Consider the following 17,508-nt stretch of genomic DNA (forward strand, 5'->3'; position numbering starts at 1 on the left):
CGGAGCAGGACGTGCAGGCGGCCAGGGCGGAGCAGGACGTGCAGGCGGCCAGGGCGGAGCAGGACGTGCAGGCGGCCAGGACCCTTCGGGCGGCCATGGCGGTGTGGACCCTTTGGGCGACCATGGCGGTGTGGACCCTTCGGGCGACCATGGCGGTGTGGACCCTTCGGGCGACCATGGCGGTGTGGACCCTTTGGGCGACCATGGCGGTGTGGACCCTTCGGGTGGCCATGGGAACCGTGTCGGAAGGGCCTCCACGATCCCCTCAGAGGACTTATTGCCCCCCCCCAAAATTTTCTTGGGGAGGTCAGCACTGGACTGGACCAGCGGCGAAGAGGGCTCTGAGCTGACCGGGGCCAGCGGCGAAGGCGGTCCTGGGCTGGACGGGACCAGCGGCGAAGGCTCTGGACTGGACGGGACCAGCGGCGAAGGCTCTGGGCTGGACGGGACCAGCGGCGAAGGCTCTGGGCTGGACGGGACCAGCGGCGAAGGCTCTGGGCTGGACGGGACCAGCGGCGAAGGCTCTGGGCTGGACGGGACCAGCGGTGCAGGAAGCTCTGGGCTGGACGGGACCAGCGGTGCAGGAAGCTCTGGGCTGGACGGGACCAGCGGTGCAGGAAGCTCTGGGCTGGACGGGACCAGCGGTGCAGGAAGCTCTGGGCTGGACGGGACCAGCGGTGCAGGAAGCTCTGGGCTGGACGGGACCAGCGGTGCAGGAAGCTCTGGGCTGGACGGGACCAGCGGTGCAGGAAGCTCTGGGCTGGACGGGACCAGCGGTGCAGGAAGCTCTGGGCTGGACGGGACCAGCGGTGCAGGAAGCTCTGGGCTGGACGGGACCAGCGGTGCAGGAAGCTCTGGGCTGGACGGGACCAGCGGTGCAGGAAGCTCTGGGCTGGACGGGACCAGCGGTGCAGGAAGCTCTGGGCTGGACGGGACCAGCGGTGCAGGAAGCTCTGGGCTGGACGGGACCAGCGGTGCAGGAAGCTCTGGGCTGGACGGGACCAGCGGTGCAGGAAGCTCTGGGCTGGACGGGACCAGCGGTGCAGGAAGCTCTGGGCTGGACGGGACCAGCGGTGCAGGAAGCTCTGGGCTGGACGGGACCAGCGGTGCAGGAAGCTCTGGGCTGGACGGGACCAGCGGTGCAGGAAGCTCTGGGCTGGACGGGACCAGCGGTGCAGGAAGCTCTGGGCTGGACGGGACCAGCGGTGCAGGAAGCTCTGGGCTGGACGGGACCAGCGGTGCAGGAAGCTCTGGGCTGGACGGGACCAGCGGTGCAGGAAGCTCTGGGCTGGACGGGACCAGCGGTGCAGGAAGCTCTGGGCTGGACGGGACCAGCGGTGCAGGAAGCTCTGGGCTGGACGGGACCAGCGGTGCAGGAAGCTCTGGGCTGGACGGGACCAGCGGTGCAGGAAGCTCTGGGCTGGACGGGACCAGCGGTGCAGGAAGCTCTGGGCTGGACGGGACCAGCGGTGCAGGAAGCTCTGGGCTGGACGGGACCAGCGGTGCAGGAAGCTCTGGGCTGGACGGGACCAGCGGTGCAGGAAGCTCTGGGCTGGACGGGACCAGCGGTGCAGGAAGCTCTGGGCTGGACGGGACCAGCGGTGCAGGAAGCTCTGGGCTGGACGGGACCAGCGGTGCAGGAAGCTCTGGGCTGGACGGGACCAGCGGTGCAGGAAGCTCTGGGCTGGACGGGACCAGCGGTGCAGGAAGCTCTGGGCTGGACGGGACCAGCGGTGCAGGAAGCTCTGGGCTGGACGGGACCAGCGGTGCAGGATCAGCAGACGGGATCTCAGGAACAGAAAGAAGCGTGAAGGCGGCCATCCTGGGAACCAGAATTAGGCGTGGCCGCCTTTTTGGCTGGAGACTCCCCAAAGCTGCTGCTAGATCCATTTGTGGTCGGTCAATCTGTCACGGGTATGGTGCGGATGAAGACAGGCAGACGGGTACAATACTCCAAATCAAACTTTTACTAGAATAAACTTACAAAAAGCTGGTACAGGCTGAAGGGTAACACTCAAACACAGTAACATAAACATTGACCGACAACTGAAAGGTGAAAGACAGGAACTTAAATACACAGAGGATGACGAGGGTACAACAGGTGATGACAATGAAGGATGATTAACTGATTAACTAGACAGGTGATGAAAATGAACTAATGATGATGAAGAAAACAAACAGAAAGTCCATGATAAACGTGACACTGTCATTATTAGTCATAATGTATATAATTTTTTATATATATTTATGTGCTGTCTTTGAAAACTCACTTAAAGTTAATATTCAAGCAAACATATTAACTGTCAAAATAAGATCTTTAGCAAACCTCAAAATAAATATCACACATCTTGGGTGTGTGATTTTTTATTTATTTTATATATATATATATATATATATATATTTTTTTTTTTTCTTCACAAAATGCAAATTGTATTTTTGCACAGTTCTCCATAAAGTTTGATATGTATTTTATCCAACTTTTTCACCATACATACACTATACTCGCGTAAAGCTATTTATTATTTAATAAACCTCAACTGCTTGAGATCAATTTGTATTATTTATATATTTGTAATATGTATAATGCCTAAATTTACTTTTAGCATTTAAAATGACCCTTTTTTGTTTTACTTATTTATTAATAGAAAATATTGAGGAATCCCTTATTTCCTTATTTAAAAAGTGAAATGTATAAAGTAAATGTTCTGCATCGCTCTGATCTGTGCTGCTGTTCTCTCAGTGTGGCGAGTCGGTACTGACGGCTCTGGGAGGATGTAAACTGTTGAGGGAGCTGTCTAAACAGGGGATTGAGACCGAGGCCAAGCTGTCCATGAAGGAGTTGGCCCAGAAGTTTGAGAATATGGCTCACGGTATGATGCGTGAAAATATTCAGTTTTTGGCATCTTATAAACGTTCTAGTGATAAAACCCTGTTTTCTTCCGTGGCATTTTTTGACAGATGTGTTTAGCATGTGCTACCAAACCAAAGCCAGTGATTCCTATAAGCTACTGATTCGCATGTCTAAAATGTGGGGTGACGCCACCTGTCTGAAGATGGCCATGGCTGCTGACGCCCGTATTTTCTTCAGCCACGATGGAGTACAGGTCTTTTGACATGCAAACAGGCATTAATAACATTGTTTGGTTTTGATAAGTGTTTTGTCGCTTTTTTTTCTTAAATAGTCTCTTTTTTTTAGTCGATGCTGTCTCAGATCTGGTGGGGTGAGATGGAAAGAGGAACTGAGCTCTGGAAACTTGCACTGGCCATGGTCATTCCTCCTCTCTGCTACACCAACCTCATCAAATTCAAGTCAGTACATCAACCATATAACTTTCCGGTAACACTTTACAATAAGGTCGCATTAGTGAACATTAGTTAATGCATTAACTAACATTAACGATGATCGTTATATTTGCTGAAGTATTTATTATTTGTTAATGTTAGTTAATAAAAAATACAACTGCTCATTGTTAGTTGATGTTAGCACAGGTCTGTTAAATATTATTTACTGATAAAACTTTTGATTTTAATGTGTTAGTAAATGTTGAAATTAACATTAACCAAGATTAATAAATTCTTTTGACGTATTTTTCATTAATAATACCAATGTTGGTCATTTTATTTGACAGGATGGAGTAAAAGACAAACCAACTAATGCCACAAATCATCACAAACAAATTCTAATTTATTGCTAATATTTGCAGAAATTTGACATAAAAAGAATTTTGACATCCCATAAATACAGTCCCATTAAAATAATGTTGTGGGGAAACTGAAAGCATTTTGAACAAACCTAAAGATTACATTTGTGAGGTTTTTAGCTCCCATTTGGGTCGAACAGTAAACAAGGCTTAAATTGATTTATTACAATACCTGTCAAAAGTTTGGAAATATTTTTTTTCAAATGTTTTTAAAAAGTCTGTTATGCCCACCAAGGCTGCATTTATTTCAAAAGTGACATTGAAGACATTTATAATGTTACAAAAGACGTCTATTTAATAAATGCTTTAATACATTTAATAAATAAATGTAATAAATGTGAATAAATACTGTTAATTTAACGGTCTATCAAATAATTAAAATCAGAATCAAGAAGCACAACTGTTTTCAACATTACTTAGAGGCGGACAGAGTACACAGCTTCATTACTTGAGTAAAAGTACAGATACCCCTTGCTAAATTTTACTCAAGTACAAGTAAAAGTACTACAGTCAGATGTATACTCAAGTAAAGGTACTGAAGTACTTGTTTTTAAAAGTACTTGAGTATCAAGAGTACAAGAGCACATTTTCTAAATATTGCATTACTACTGCCACAGTGCTTACATTTATGTACTGAAACGTCCTACATGGAGTTATGAATTTTTTTAATGTTAATACTTTGGAGAATGTAAAAGGAATTGAAAGTAAAATCAAGTCATTTTCATCTTTTTCATAATTTTCATCATGTTGCTTTATTTAACATTAAATAAAGGCAATACAAGGCAATAGCAATGGCAATGCTCTGACAAACCTCTGCTAGAGTTTTAATGGATTTTTTGCACCCACATTTGAACCTGACTGTGTTAAACACACCGCATACTCAAGAACATCAAAGCAAATGCTCAGCTTACATTAATGTGTAATATCAGAAAAGAAAATTCAGTTAACAATTGTGTGTACATGTGAGTTTCTCTGTTTTTTCATCAATCAAATCAATAAACCTAAACCAGCAAAGAAGGCAATATAGCAATGTTCTGACACACCTCTGAACCTGAACCTGAAAGCTAATTGCTGATAGGCTGTTACTGTCCGGCTCTGATAATAAGAAGAATAATTGATACCCTAGCATCAAATCAGCATATCAGAATGATTTCTGAAGGATCATGTGACACTGAAGACCGGAGTAATGATGCTGAAAACTGAGCTTCACATCACAGGAACAAAATTACATTTTTAAATATATTCATATAGAAAACTGTTCTTTCAATTTGTAATAATATTTTAAAATATTACTGCTTTTACTGTATTTTTGATTAAATAAATGGAGCCTTGGAGCAGAAGAGACTTCTTCCAAAAACCCTTTGTTTGATACATTGATTACAAAAAAAGAAACCAATGAAGTAACACCTGGTAAATGTCTTAATGAATTAGCAGCATCACTCACCCAGTGATGTGTTAACTAATACTTCCATTTTACAAGCTGAGTTTAAGTTTGAAATTTATTGCTTATTAGGAATGACCAATTTATTTATTTCTCACAGGAAAGAGGATCGCGCAGAAGACAAATCGGTGATGGTACCTCCACCCTCAGCAACAGACTACACAGAAACGGTCTTCTCCTTCAATGACATCAAACACCAGTAAATTAGCTTTTATTTAATACATCATGCATAAATATAAGATCTCTGTAGACAAACATACCTTCATCTGTGTTCTTCTTATGATATTCAGCAGTGAAGCAGAGCAAGAGGAGCCAAATAATATCAGACGACCAACAAAAGGTTTGACTGTTCAGTTTGAAACCCATGGGTTAATGAACAATTTTCACAGATTTGTTCATTAAATGTCTTTTTTTCGCTTTTTATTTAATCGGGTTGACCGAAATTTGTTGCCCTTATTACTTTTCCCTGTTTCTTCCTTCCTGTAACAGGTACTCTTGCACACGGCAAACCTAAGCTGCTCTTTCTGGTTTCCCGCTGGAGGCAATACTGGTACGCTCCTGTCACTTCATTTATCGGCAACGTTCTGATGTACTTCCTGTTCCTGTTTCTGTACGCCTACGTGCTATTGGTCGACTTCAAGCCACCTCCCCCTTATGGTCCTGCCCCTTCGGAGTATGTGCTGTATTTCTGGGTTTTCACGATCGTGTGTGAGGAGATTCGAGAGGTTGGTGACGACAGGCGTGCTTCACTTGTAGAAAATCAGCTTAGGGACTGTTCGTTATTTATTTAAGGGGCCACCGGAGGAGTTTTGAGATCTATAGTCAAAAAAGACTTGACCCTCCCTTCGCCAGCAATACATTTTTCTCTGACCCTCCAAAATGATTGTGAAAAAAGGCATGACCCTCCCCGATCATTTATTGATTACTTCTGTACTGGTTTGCGCTTGGCAAAGATGTTCAGATATCTCTATGCCTCTACACCAAACGTTCATTAAAAGACTCCTGCACACACGCCTTTTTCAAACTGGCGCAGCGCTGACTCGCGATAGGTAGAAACTGCATGATTTGATTTGTTAAACATGAGGATTATCCGACTGGCATCGCCGCTCACTCTAACGTTAACCTAGATAATTGTTCGCTGTTCTTAGGCGCATAACCAAGTGTGTGTGCGGAGTGTGTAGCGCGCACTGCATGACATGGAGGCGCCGATGCGATTTGCATTTTCCTATCAACAGTGGAAACAACTTAAAATACTATATTTCTGGCCATACAGAAAAGAATAATGCATCAGTCGCAACACTTTTATTTGTGTAAACTCACAATAACAAGAAAACGTTTTGCTTTCGTAAAATAAAATAAAACAATCAGGGCGCGCTTTCATGGTCTCCGTGAACTGTCAAAAAAACAAAACAAAAACAAAACAGAAACATATCGTAGGCTATATAGCATACTAGCCTCAAATATATGAAAAAATGTCTATATAAAGCTTGATATGTCCACTTTTAAACGAAAAAAATCAAATCGAAAGCAAATATAATTTGATTATGTAATCCGTATAAGATGCATTTCTCTTAAAGGCGCACTTTACAGCGGAGATGTATGGAGACATGTTTGCAGCGGACACTGATTTAGAAAAAAAGAGTTTATTAATAAACAATTAACATGCATCGTTATTTTTAAATATATATTTATTATCATTAGCCTACTTTTGCATCAAGATTATACATGCGCTTGAGCGCAGAATGGGCTATATCCCATGCAGTATTTAAGCAGAAATTAACGTGCGAGCGACTAGTCAAATAATTAGTATATGGCAACAATACATTTACTATATTTGACATTATTTAATTAGTAAGTATCCAACTCTTTACATTACATTTTTTGAGTTAACAATTAGGCTAGTTAATGAACTAATAAAATAATAGAACAAGTTAAGATGCTAACTATAATTCTATTTAGCATGACTTGTTCAACCACGCAAATGACTGTTTTTAAGGTGACAATCTGTTTTCACATCTTCACATTTGAAGATTTACTGTATCTTGAAGATTGTTGTATTGTGTTGTATCTTCTGTTATAAAGATTGACATTTCGTTAATTAAAAAAATGAGCACATAAGGTTGTTAAAATGTTCTGTTAGATGTTCTGTGTTTACTACTTTTTGACTTGTGTATAATAATATATCTAATGAAGATATATTAACAAAAAAATCTTATATATTATATATAAAACATAGCCTAGGCTATATATATATATATAAAAAAAAGGTCCTCATTGGTTAATTTTGCCTGGGGCCCCCACTCAGTGTTGGTTCGCCTCTGTCTTGCGATGAATAAGGGGCTGTTTACACCTGGCCACTTCATGCGTGTTCTGTGATGGGATAGCTATCCGATCGTGAAAAGACCAGGTATAAATGCCCTCTGAAACGCATTCGAGACGGATTTGAATCCGATCGCTCAAACCACTTCAGGGGAGGTCTGGGCCACATTCCCGACAAAACTGGACATGTGTAAATGCATCTGGTTGTGGAAACCACATATGTAAATTGTACTCCTCCCAAAAAATGCAATAAAATAAAAATAAACCTGAGAGCGTGTTATAGGCTATATGTCATGTTATAGCCAGACATGACGACGCTACTGCAACACGCATCACTGCAGATGAGCCAACGTGCAAACTATTTGAAGAATTGAAGATAGGATTTAAAATCCGTTTTGCAAAAACGCATTTATGCGACCACACCAGGTGTAAATAGAATCGTTTTGATAAATCAGATAGCTATCCGATCTGAGAAAACGCATGAAGTGGCCAGGTGTAAACAGCCCCAATCTAGCACGCGTCATTTGTGTTTGTTTTCAGACATGATAGCCTAACAGTCGTTTTATACTTGTGCTTATGCGATATCACAATTTTTGATCGTGGATGATGTAATATCTCCACGATCTGCTTTTGAAGAAATATGGTAGCCTATCGTGCTACAGCGCACATCTATCAACTGCAGTTCTGGCGCCTCAGTCCCAAACTCGACGTAGGCTACATATCACATGCAGCGGTAGAGTTACACTCACAGGACACTGCTTGTGATTCGCAATCACAAAAGTTTATTATTTGCTCGTGTAAACATTTCATTGGCGTTCTGTTCTGACATGATGCACTTTTTCTGAGCGCGTGCGCACTGTCAAACAGCGCCAAACTGGACTTTTTGGTCTTTCCATCTTTCGCGTCTGATTTTTGTTGGGTCAGACCCATCTGCTAGCTATGGGGGGGACCGAGACTGAGAGAGCTACATGGAAAAATATGCACAAAACAAGCCACTTTGAAAGTTTGTTGTTTTCATGAATACAAAAGTTGGGTGACCCTCCCCCTAGACTAAAAAAAAGTTGGATGCCCCTTCCCTCAACAAAGAATAAAAAGGCATGACCCTCCCCTATTTTCCTCCGGTGGCCCATTCCATAAATACCGAACGGTCCCTTACGAGTGATCAGTGTTGGGGGAAAACAAAAGTAACTTGAATAATTTATTTGAAAAAATACCTTTGTTGTACATTTAAAAGTAACGCATTATTTATGCATTATTTACTAGTAACTTGGAAGAAGTAATCTGATTACATAACTGCCATTGCCGCATTAGTGAGCTCAAGCGAGCTCAGCCGAGGTGAGAAAAAGTAACGCAAAAGTAATTACTTTTAATAATTACCGTAAATAAATGTAATTATTAAAAACATTACTTTTCATAAGTAACTAAGTAATGCAATTAGTTACTTTTTTAGGGAGTAACACAATATTGCATAATATAATACAATATAATATATAATATAACATTACTTTTAAAATTAACTTTCCCCAACACTGCAAGTGATACAAAGAAAAGAGAAAGAGTTTTTCAGTTGAGTGATGATTAATCCATCCATTTATTCCACTTTCTCCTGTCTTTCATTCCCAGGCGTTCATTGTCCGAAGTAGGACATTTACTCAGAGTTTGATGCTGTATGCTCAGGATGTGTGGAATAAGTGTGATGTTCTTGCCATCTCCCTCTTCATTGCTGGTCTGTGCTGCAGGTAATGGCCCTTGACAGTCCTGCAAGTTTACATAAAAAATATTAAGTAGCTATTTTTTTTTTTAACATTGCTAAAAATAAGAAATGTTTCTTGAGCAGCAAATCAGCATATTAGAATGATTTCTGAAGGATCATGTGACACTGAAGACTGGAGTAATGATGCTGAAAATTCAGCTTTGATCACAGAAATAAAATACATACAAAATACAAATACAAAATATACAAAATAAAATACAAAATATATTCAAATAGAAAAGTTATTTTAAATTGTAAAAAATATTTCACAATTTTACTGTTTTTTTTTAACTGTTTTTAATCAAATATATGAAGCCTGCATATATATATATATATATATATATATATATATATATATATATATATATATATATATATATATATATACAGTATATTTTACTGTACTCTTTTTTTTATATAGACTTTTCCTTTTTATATTTTAAAAACACATGACACATGAAGTCTTTCAAGTATTGCAGGCTCTAGTAGCAGGCTATGGTGTCAAAATTTAGCAGTTATTATTATTTTATTTTTTTACTAAATATTCATCATACCTGTGTTCATTCTACTACATGTTTGTGTAATCATCTGTATATATGTGCCTTTGTGTCTGTCTCAGGATGTTCAAATCGTCATACAGCATGGGACGTGGTATACTGTGTATTGACTACATGATCTTCACACTCCGACTCATTCACATTTTCGCTGTTCACAAACAGCTGGGTCCCAAAATCATCATACTTTTCAAAATGGTGAGACAAACAGAAAAACGTTGTAGTTTTAGGTTTAGTGAAAATTAAGCATTCAATCAGAACCCTCCCTCATTACGAACACTGGTTCTGTCTAAAGAGGTAGAAGGAAGATTTAGACTTTTAAAACTTTACAGCTCGGTTAAATTTTTTGGTAACACTTTAATATTAAGGTACACATTCACTATTACCTCATTGCTTATTAGCATGCATATGTACTGGCATATTGGCTGTTAATTCATACTTATAAAGCACATATTAATGCCTTATCCAGCATGACCATATTCTACAACTAATAGACCATTAACTGAGTTTATATTTAATAATGTGCTAGTAATATGCATGTCAGTAATATGCAAGTTAATAGTGAATATATCTACCTTAATATAAAGTGTTACCATGATTTTTGTTTGATATTAGGAATTGAGTGACAAGTTGAAATTATGTTCTGTGGTGATCAACATCATGTCACAGATTCTATCTATAGAGTTGAAAATGTTGTTAATTGATCATTAATTATGTTCAATAAATGTCTTTATTGACTTCTTTAGATACTAAAATCCCATTGTGTTTCGAACATATTCCAGATGGAAAAAAAACAAAAAACAAAAAAAACAGTACTAGGCTACACTGAAAAAAATGATACTTTGGACCAACCTAAAAACATTGCTGTAATTTGTTACAGCTAAATTTATTAGTTTTTCTCAAGCTATATTTTTGATTTGGTTAAAACGTTAAAATTGTATTTAATATAAATTAAAATAGTTCTTTAACCCAATATTTTTTTTTACATTCAAACAAAGTTAAAATATTGTTTATTATAGAGACCATAAATCATTTTCTTATTTTGGTACAACTAGCATTTTTATTTTGGAAAAAACTACTTTTTACACAGCAGAATCCCCAGTGTTAAATTAACACAGAAGCAGTGTTAAAGTTAATTAGATAATTAAGTGATTAATTGAGTTATGGTTGAGCATTATTGAAGACACCTGATGATAACAAGCAGAATCACTGAAGGAGAAAATTTATGTAAAATGGTTACCGTTATCGAGATCAGTGTTTAGTTTAGTTGGGCTCTTGACCCTTACTGGTTCAACTTTAGATTTTGTCTGGCTGCTGTAATTCATTTATAACAGACAGATGAACAAAGATAAAAGGTGATCTGATGGAGTTGGTTGTGTTTTAACATAATCAATAGTTGGCCTGAAACACTGAACTCATTGAGAGCATAATTTCTGAGTTAAGTTTACCTTATGGATTATAGCAGCACTGTCCTGGTAGAGTATGCCATTTTTAGCCTTTTCAATTAAATCTAAATAGATTAAGAAGAAAACTTCTTAAAAGTCTTTCAGGTAGGCACACACAGATATCAATAATTAGCATATGAATCTCAACAATGGTGACAAACAGATCACCTCTGAACATAAGTCATTATTTATTCATGCAGCAATGCATGATGGGAGCCATGAATGAGATTTGATTGGTGGCATCCAAAATGCACTGCACAATGCTTTATAATTGTCACCATTGTTGAGATTCACTGGCAGATTATTGATGTCTGTGTTAAAAAAAAAAAAAAAAAAAAACTGTTTTGTATGTGATTAAGTTTTAAGAAATGATTTGGATCACATTGTAAAAGTAACAAACATCATAAATGAAAATGAAATCATGCTTTTCAAGGACAGTACTGCTATAATCAGTAAAGCAATAGTAACCCAGTAATTGGGCTCTATGTGAATTCAGTGATTCAGGTCAATTGATTGTGAAATTATGGTAATGTTAGAACTCAATCAACACCATCATATCACATTTTCTCTTTGTTCATCTGGCTGTTATAACTCACGTACAGCAGCCAAACAAATTCTAAAGTTAATAATTTAAGGGTCAAGAGCCCAACTAAAACACACACTAATTACCATAATGGTAACACACCAATTACGATTTTCTCCTTCAGTGATTCTGCTTGTTATCATCAGGTGTCTCCAATAATGCTCAATCATAACTCAATTAACGTTTCAACCAAATCAAAAATATAGCTTGAGAAAAACTAATACATTTAGCTGTAACAAATTACAGCAATTTTTTTAGGTTGGTCCAAAGTATCATTTTTTTCACACCAACGACAAGCTAGAAAAGTGAATTTATTAAGTCAGATCAAGTATAAAAAGTTTTTTAAACCAATGACAAGCCATGTGCACTTTTTTCAGTGTACTTGAAAAATGCAGGAGACCATTATATCCACTAAATCACTCCTCTTTCTATTTTTGGTATGAATGTTTTTGAACACAGATAAAGGATGCGTTGTTCTTCTTAATCTTTTTTGCGGTGTGGCTGAGTGCGTATGGAGTGGCCAATCAAGCTCTACTATATACATACGATCCAAGCCCTACCAGAGCGTTTCGTCGAGTATTGTACAGACCATATTTGCATATATTTGGACATATCCCTGTGGAAGAAATAGACAGTATGCTCACTTCTGATTTACACTTCACTTTACAATGAATAATATTTTGAAAGTTTTTGTTAGCATCCACTGACTATATTGTATATTTGTGTGTGTTAAGCTGGCGAGTATTGGGATAGGGACTGCACAGATAATATCACTTTGATTGATGAAGGAAGAGAGCCATGTAGAGACACCAGCCACAACTGGCTTGTGGTCATTTTGCTGGTCATCTTCCTACTGGTCACCAACATCCTACTTGTCAACCTGCTCATTGCCATATTCAGGTATTCTTTTTCTGTTCATTCATCCATCTGGTGCATGCAGCCATCAAATCATCCATCCATCCATCCATGTAATTATCTTCTCCTTGTGTCTGTTTGTGCAGCTATACATTCTCTAAGGTTCAGGAGCGCAGTGACACTTACTGGAAGTTTCAGCGCTATAATCTAATAGTGGAGTATCATTCTCGTCCAAATCTCGCTCCACCCTTCATCATCCTATCCCACATCAACCTCTTTATCAAAAGATACCTCCGCAAAGTGAAATCCACCAAAATCCAGCATTTTGGTAAGTTATAGTAAACCTTTTGGGTAAATTTGGTATATTAGGTCCTAATTAAATTACAGTACTGGAGTAGAGAGCACTATGAATTGTTCTTCATGCGCACTGTAACTGAAATGTAAAACTGTTAAAAGAAAAGGATCAATAAACTGTTGCATATAATACACTAAGCATCAAAAATCTCTTCGCTTTGTGCTTTGAACTTTTCAATGCGAAGAGCTGCACGCTGTGACTTTGCGTTGCTTCAAATGCATGAGTCTGCACAAGGGATGCGCATAATCACTTTGCCGCTCTAAATTGTCTCTAAAAGACGTCCCCTCGCCCTGGGAAAATGGGCTTGCCACCACACCTGAAAAAAATCCTTGAGGAAACACTGATTATAGGCTAATGTTATTTTTTTATTTAATCAATGTTGATTATGAAAGTGAGCATGCAGCGTGAGAAAGATATTATAGCCTACATTGCGAAATGCACAAAATGTCTGGAGACATGATTTTGACCACTTCATTGAGTTTTGTTTTGTAGAAAGGATCTTTTTTAAAGATTTTCGTTTTGTATAAATTGTATCTTAATTTTGATCAATGTTTTATCAACCAATTGCCTGTATTTAATAAATAAGAAGCAAATATATAGCAGACAATGTAAGGCACCAGTGATCACTTGCATTGCACGTGAACTCGAAGGCGCCCAGCTTGTGCCTCACAGATTTGAGAAATATGGCTATCATAAAAAGCTTGAGATTTCTACTTTTAAACGAAAATATTCAAAACGAAAAGAAATAGGCTACTCTCTGATTATGTAATCCATATAAAATGTGCATTTCGTCATGGCGAGTCCACATCGTCAACTTCATCTTTGCAACGCACAGAAAACAATTAAATGTCTCCTTGCTATTTTTGGCACATTAATAATAATTACTTTCGCTGGTTCTTTGTGGCAAGATTTATGCGTGCGGGCGTGCGCTATAGAGTGCGGCTATATTAGGCTAGTAAACGCTCATCCTGTATAGCCTATTTAAGTAATTAAATTAATATAATATACACATATTTCTTTCAGGGCCAGTCAAAATAAAGAAGGGGCCAGCAAAACTCTGATCTACATCCCCGGGGGCCAGTGGGGATTTTTTTTTTTATTTATGTTGAGCCCTGATTCACTGTTCACTGTTCACACTTGTAGTTCAATTTAGCATCAAAACAACGACAGTAATTCCTCCATCACACACAAACAAAGGTTTGCTGCAAAAATATGCGTTCTAAAACCTGAACTGTAATGGGCATGGGCAACATCGTGACGCGAAAAATATACTTGAGCATTCTGTCCTATTTAGGGTAGCCTAGGTGATATTATCTTGTAACATCATGTCCTGTTTTTGGTTCGTTTCGATATCTTTTGTCCATGTTGCGTTCATATATCAGTCAAACCGCACCAAAATTTGTTTGGAAATGAATGTAAACGTCTCGGTCCGCTTATTTGGTGCGCACCAGAGTTCGGATGGCCACCCGCACTAACAAAGGAATCACACGTTATAATAGTACGTTATAATCAAACTAAACATGCATAGTGTTAACGCACCCATTGATTATAGTTAAAAAAGCAGATTTTAAAAAATATGACGTAATGTAAATGTTTGTGTGAATTTGTCTCTTTTTAATAGCCCTCCAATTGAAGGGTAGAGAGGCTAACAAGCTGGTGAAATGGGAGACCTTGCAGAAGGAGAACTTCCTGGCTTTCGAGAGCAAAAAACAAAAGGGGACCGACTCTGAGAGGCTGAAACGCATGAGTGCTAAGTGAGTACAACTTGCATTAAAAATAAATAAAATGTCCCTGTATTGACGTAGGCTACTCTTTCAACTTTCTCACAAGTCTTTCACAAAGTGGATAAAGAGGGGGTGAAAAATGTTTTAAACTAAATTATGGTTGTTTTGGTTGCAAAAAAAAAAGGGTTTAAGCATGTTTTAGATCTTAAGGTGCTGTTACATTAGTGCAATTTCAGTGGAATTTTACAGACCAAAAATCATTGTTCATTGTCAGTACTAGTGTAGCGATCTATGAAGCTCTGTTCACACAGAAGTCACTTTCAAATCGAACAGCTTTCTGTTGGTCCACCCCGCAATTTTCAGATCACACATATTCCTATTAAAATGACCTCACCCACAAAATGTCGTCAAGCAATGTAAATGACCACACCTTTATTGTAAACAAATCATCCATGGATGAATTAAAAACATTTTTATAAAGGTTTTGACCTCGTAATGTTTCATCAAAATGTCCGATAACTGGACCTTCCGGGGAAACTGTCAAGCTCATACACAGCTGCCTACACTTGAGTGCTACGCCCACATCTCAACAACTGATGAATAGAACCAAGTCCCCGCCCTACATTTTTTCTTTTTTGATAATCCGTTTCACTCGGGGTGTATGTCGAAATATAGAAGAAAACATGTTGATACTTTTCCATTTGTAGAGATGAGATTGTAAACCTTTTTACCTCAGATAAATGTGGAATGTTCTGTGCATGTTTCAGGGTGGATGGTGTCCTCAAAAAGGTTGGCGAGATCAGAGATGACAGCAGACTGCGAACATTAGAATCAGAGGTAAAGACACATGATGGATATCTGTATTGCACTGTATATAGACTGTAGAAGCTGTTGTTCAAAGAGGAATACTCCTCTATATGCAGATGGAGTTCTGTACATCTTCTCTTCAGTGGATGATGGAAGTTCTCAAAGAACAAAGCAGTACGGCGAAGGGCACTAGAGCACACCCGACACGCAAAGGTACACTTGCTTGTTGTGTCGCAGTACATACATTTTAACAGTGTTTCTCAACTGGTGGGTCACAACCCAAAAATAATAGCGTAAAGGATAGCATGTAAAAAAATAAAAATAACAAATAAACGATCATATAAATCAGGAGGTTCCAAACTTTTTGGTTAGGCAAATAACTAACATTTAAAATAATTTACTTTAAGTACCCCAAGAGAGATTTTAAGGTAATGTTTCAATAATTTAACAACAAAGATGGAGTATTTCAGCTTTTTTATTACCCCAATATATATGTATATTATAAAAATATATATATACACTGAACAAAATTATAAACGCAACACTTTTGTTTTTGCCCCCATTTTTCATGAGCTGAACTCAAAGATCTAAGACTTTTTCTATGTACACAAAATGCCTATTTCTCTCAAATATTGTCCACAAATCTGTCTAAATCTGTGTTAGTGAGCACTTCTCCTTTGCCGAGATAATCCATCCGCCTCACGTGTGGCATATCAAGATGATTAGACAGCATCATTATTGCACAGGTGTGCCTTAGGCTGGCCACAATAAAAGGCCACTCTAAAATGTGCAGTTTTATCACACAGCACAATGCCACAGATGTCGCAAGTTTTGAGGGAGCGTGCAATTGGCATGCTGACGGCAGGAATGTCCACCAGAGCGGTTGCCCGTGAATTGAATGTTCATTTCTCTACCATAAGCCGTCTCCAAAGGTGTTTCAGAGAATTTACCAGTATATCCAACCGGCCTCACAACCGCAGACCACGTGTACCCACACCAGCCCAGGACCTCCACATCCAGCATCTTCACCTCCAAGATCGTCTGAGACCAGCCACCCGGACAGCGGCTGCAACAATAGGTTTGCATAACCAAAGAATTTCTGCACAAACTGTCAGAAACCGTCTCAGGGAAGCGTCATCCTCATCAGGTTCTCGATCTGACTGCAGTTCATCGTCGTAACCGACTTGAGTGGGCAAATGCTCACATTCGATGGCGTCTGGCACTTTGGAGAGGTGTTCTCTTCATGGATGAATCCCGGTTTTCACTGTACAGGGCAGATGGCAGACAGCGTGTGTGGCGTCGTGTGGGTGAGCGGTTTGCTGATGTCAACGTTGTGGATCGAGTGGCCCATGGTGGCGTTGGGGTTATGGTATGGGCAGGTTTATGTTATGGACAACGAACACAGGTGCATTTTATTGATGGCATTTTGAATGCACAGAGATAACGTGACGAGATCCTGAGGCCCATTGTTGTGCTATTCAACATCGACCATCACCTCATGTTGCTCATGATAATGCACGGCCCCATGTTGCAAGGATCTGTACACAATTCCTGGAAGCTGAAAACATCCCAGTTCTTGCATGGCCAGCATACTTACCAGACATGTCACCAATTGAGCATATTTGGGATGCTCTGGATCGGCGTATACGATAGTGGGTTCCAGGTCCTGCCAATATCCAGCAACTTCGTACAGCCATTGAACGGGAGTGGACCGACACTCCACAGGCCACGATCAACAACCTGATCAACTGCATGAGGCAAATGGTGGTCACACCAGATACTGACTGGTTTTCGGAATATGCATGTAAATATTCAAGAAATATGTGCATTTATATACTGTGTGTGTATATATATATATATATATATATATATATATATATATATATATACATATATATTAAATATGTTCTTAAATATATACATGCATATAGGTGTATTTATATATACAAAATAATTATACCCAGTACAAAC

The 17,508-nt window shown here is 39.4% G+C and overlaps 1 protein-coding gene across 1 annotated transcript in view; it reads left to right on the forward strand.

Annotated features, from left to right (window-relative positions):
- Positions 1-17,508, forward strand: part of LOC306989182 (transient receptor potential cation channel subfamily M member 4-like) — a 74,572-nt gene that overhangs the window by 11,556 nt on the left and 45,508 nt on the right. Inside the window, exons 15-28 of the mRNA XM_079594613.1 lie at positions 2,741-2,870; positions 2,959-3,104; positions 3,197-3,309; positions 5,243-5,341; positions 5,433-5,482; positions 5,632-5,867; positions 9,085-9,200; positions 9,834-9,966; positions 12,256-12,430; positions 12,531-12,696; positions 12,798-12,979; positions 14,628-14,760; positions 15,498-15,567; positions 15,654-15,750. Of these exons, the coding sequence (XP_079450739.1) occupies positions 2,741-2,870; positions 2,959-3,104; positions 3,197-3,309; positions 5,243-5,341; positions 5,433-5,482; positions 5,632-5,867; positions 9,085-9,200; positions 9,834-9,966; positions 12,256-12,430; positions 12,531-12,696; positions 12,798-12,979; positions 14,628-14,760; positions 15,498-15,567; positions 15,654-15,750 (1,846 nt within the window). The remainder of the gene's footprint in view (positions 1-2,740; positions 2,871-2,958; positions 3,105-3,196; positions 3,310-5,242; positions 5,342-5,432; positions 5,483-5,631; positions 5,868-9,084; positions 9,201-9,833; positions 9,967-12,255; positions 12,431-12,530; positions 12,697-12,797; positions 12,980-14,627; positions 14,761-15,497; positions 15,568-15,653; positions 15,751-17,508) is intronic.

The sequence above is a fragment of the Phoxinus phoxinus genome (genome assembly GCF_949152265.1).
Source record: "Phoxinus phoxinus genome assembly, chromosome: 21".
In the NCBI taxonomy this organism is placed as follows: domain Eukaryota; kingdom Metazoa; phylum Chordata; class Actinopteri; order Cypriniformes; family Leuciscidae; genus Phoxinus; species Phoxinus phoxinus.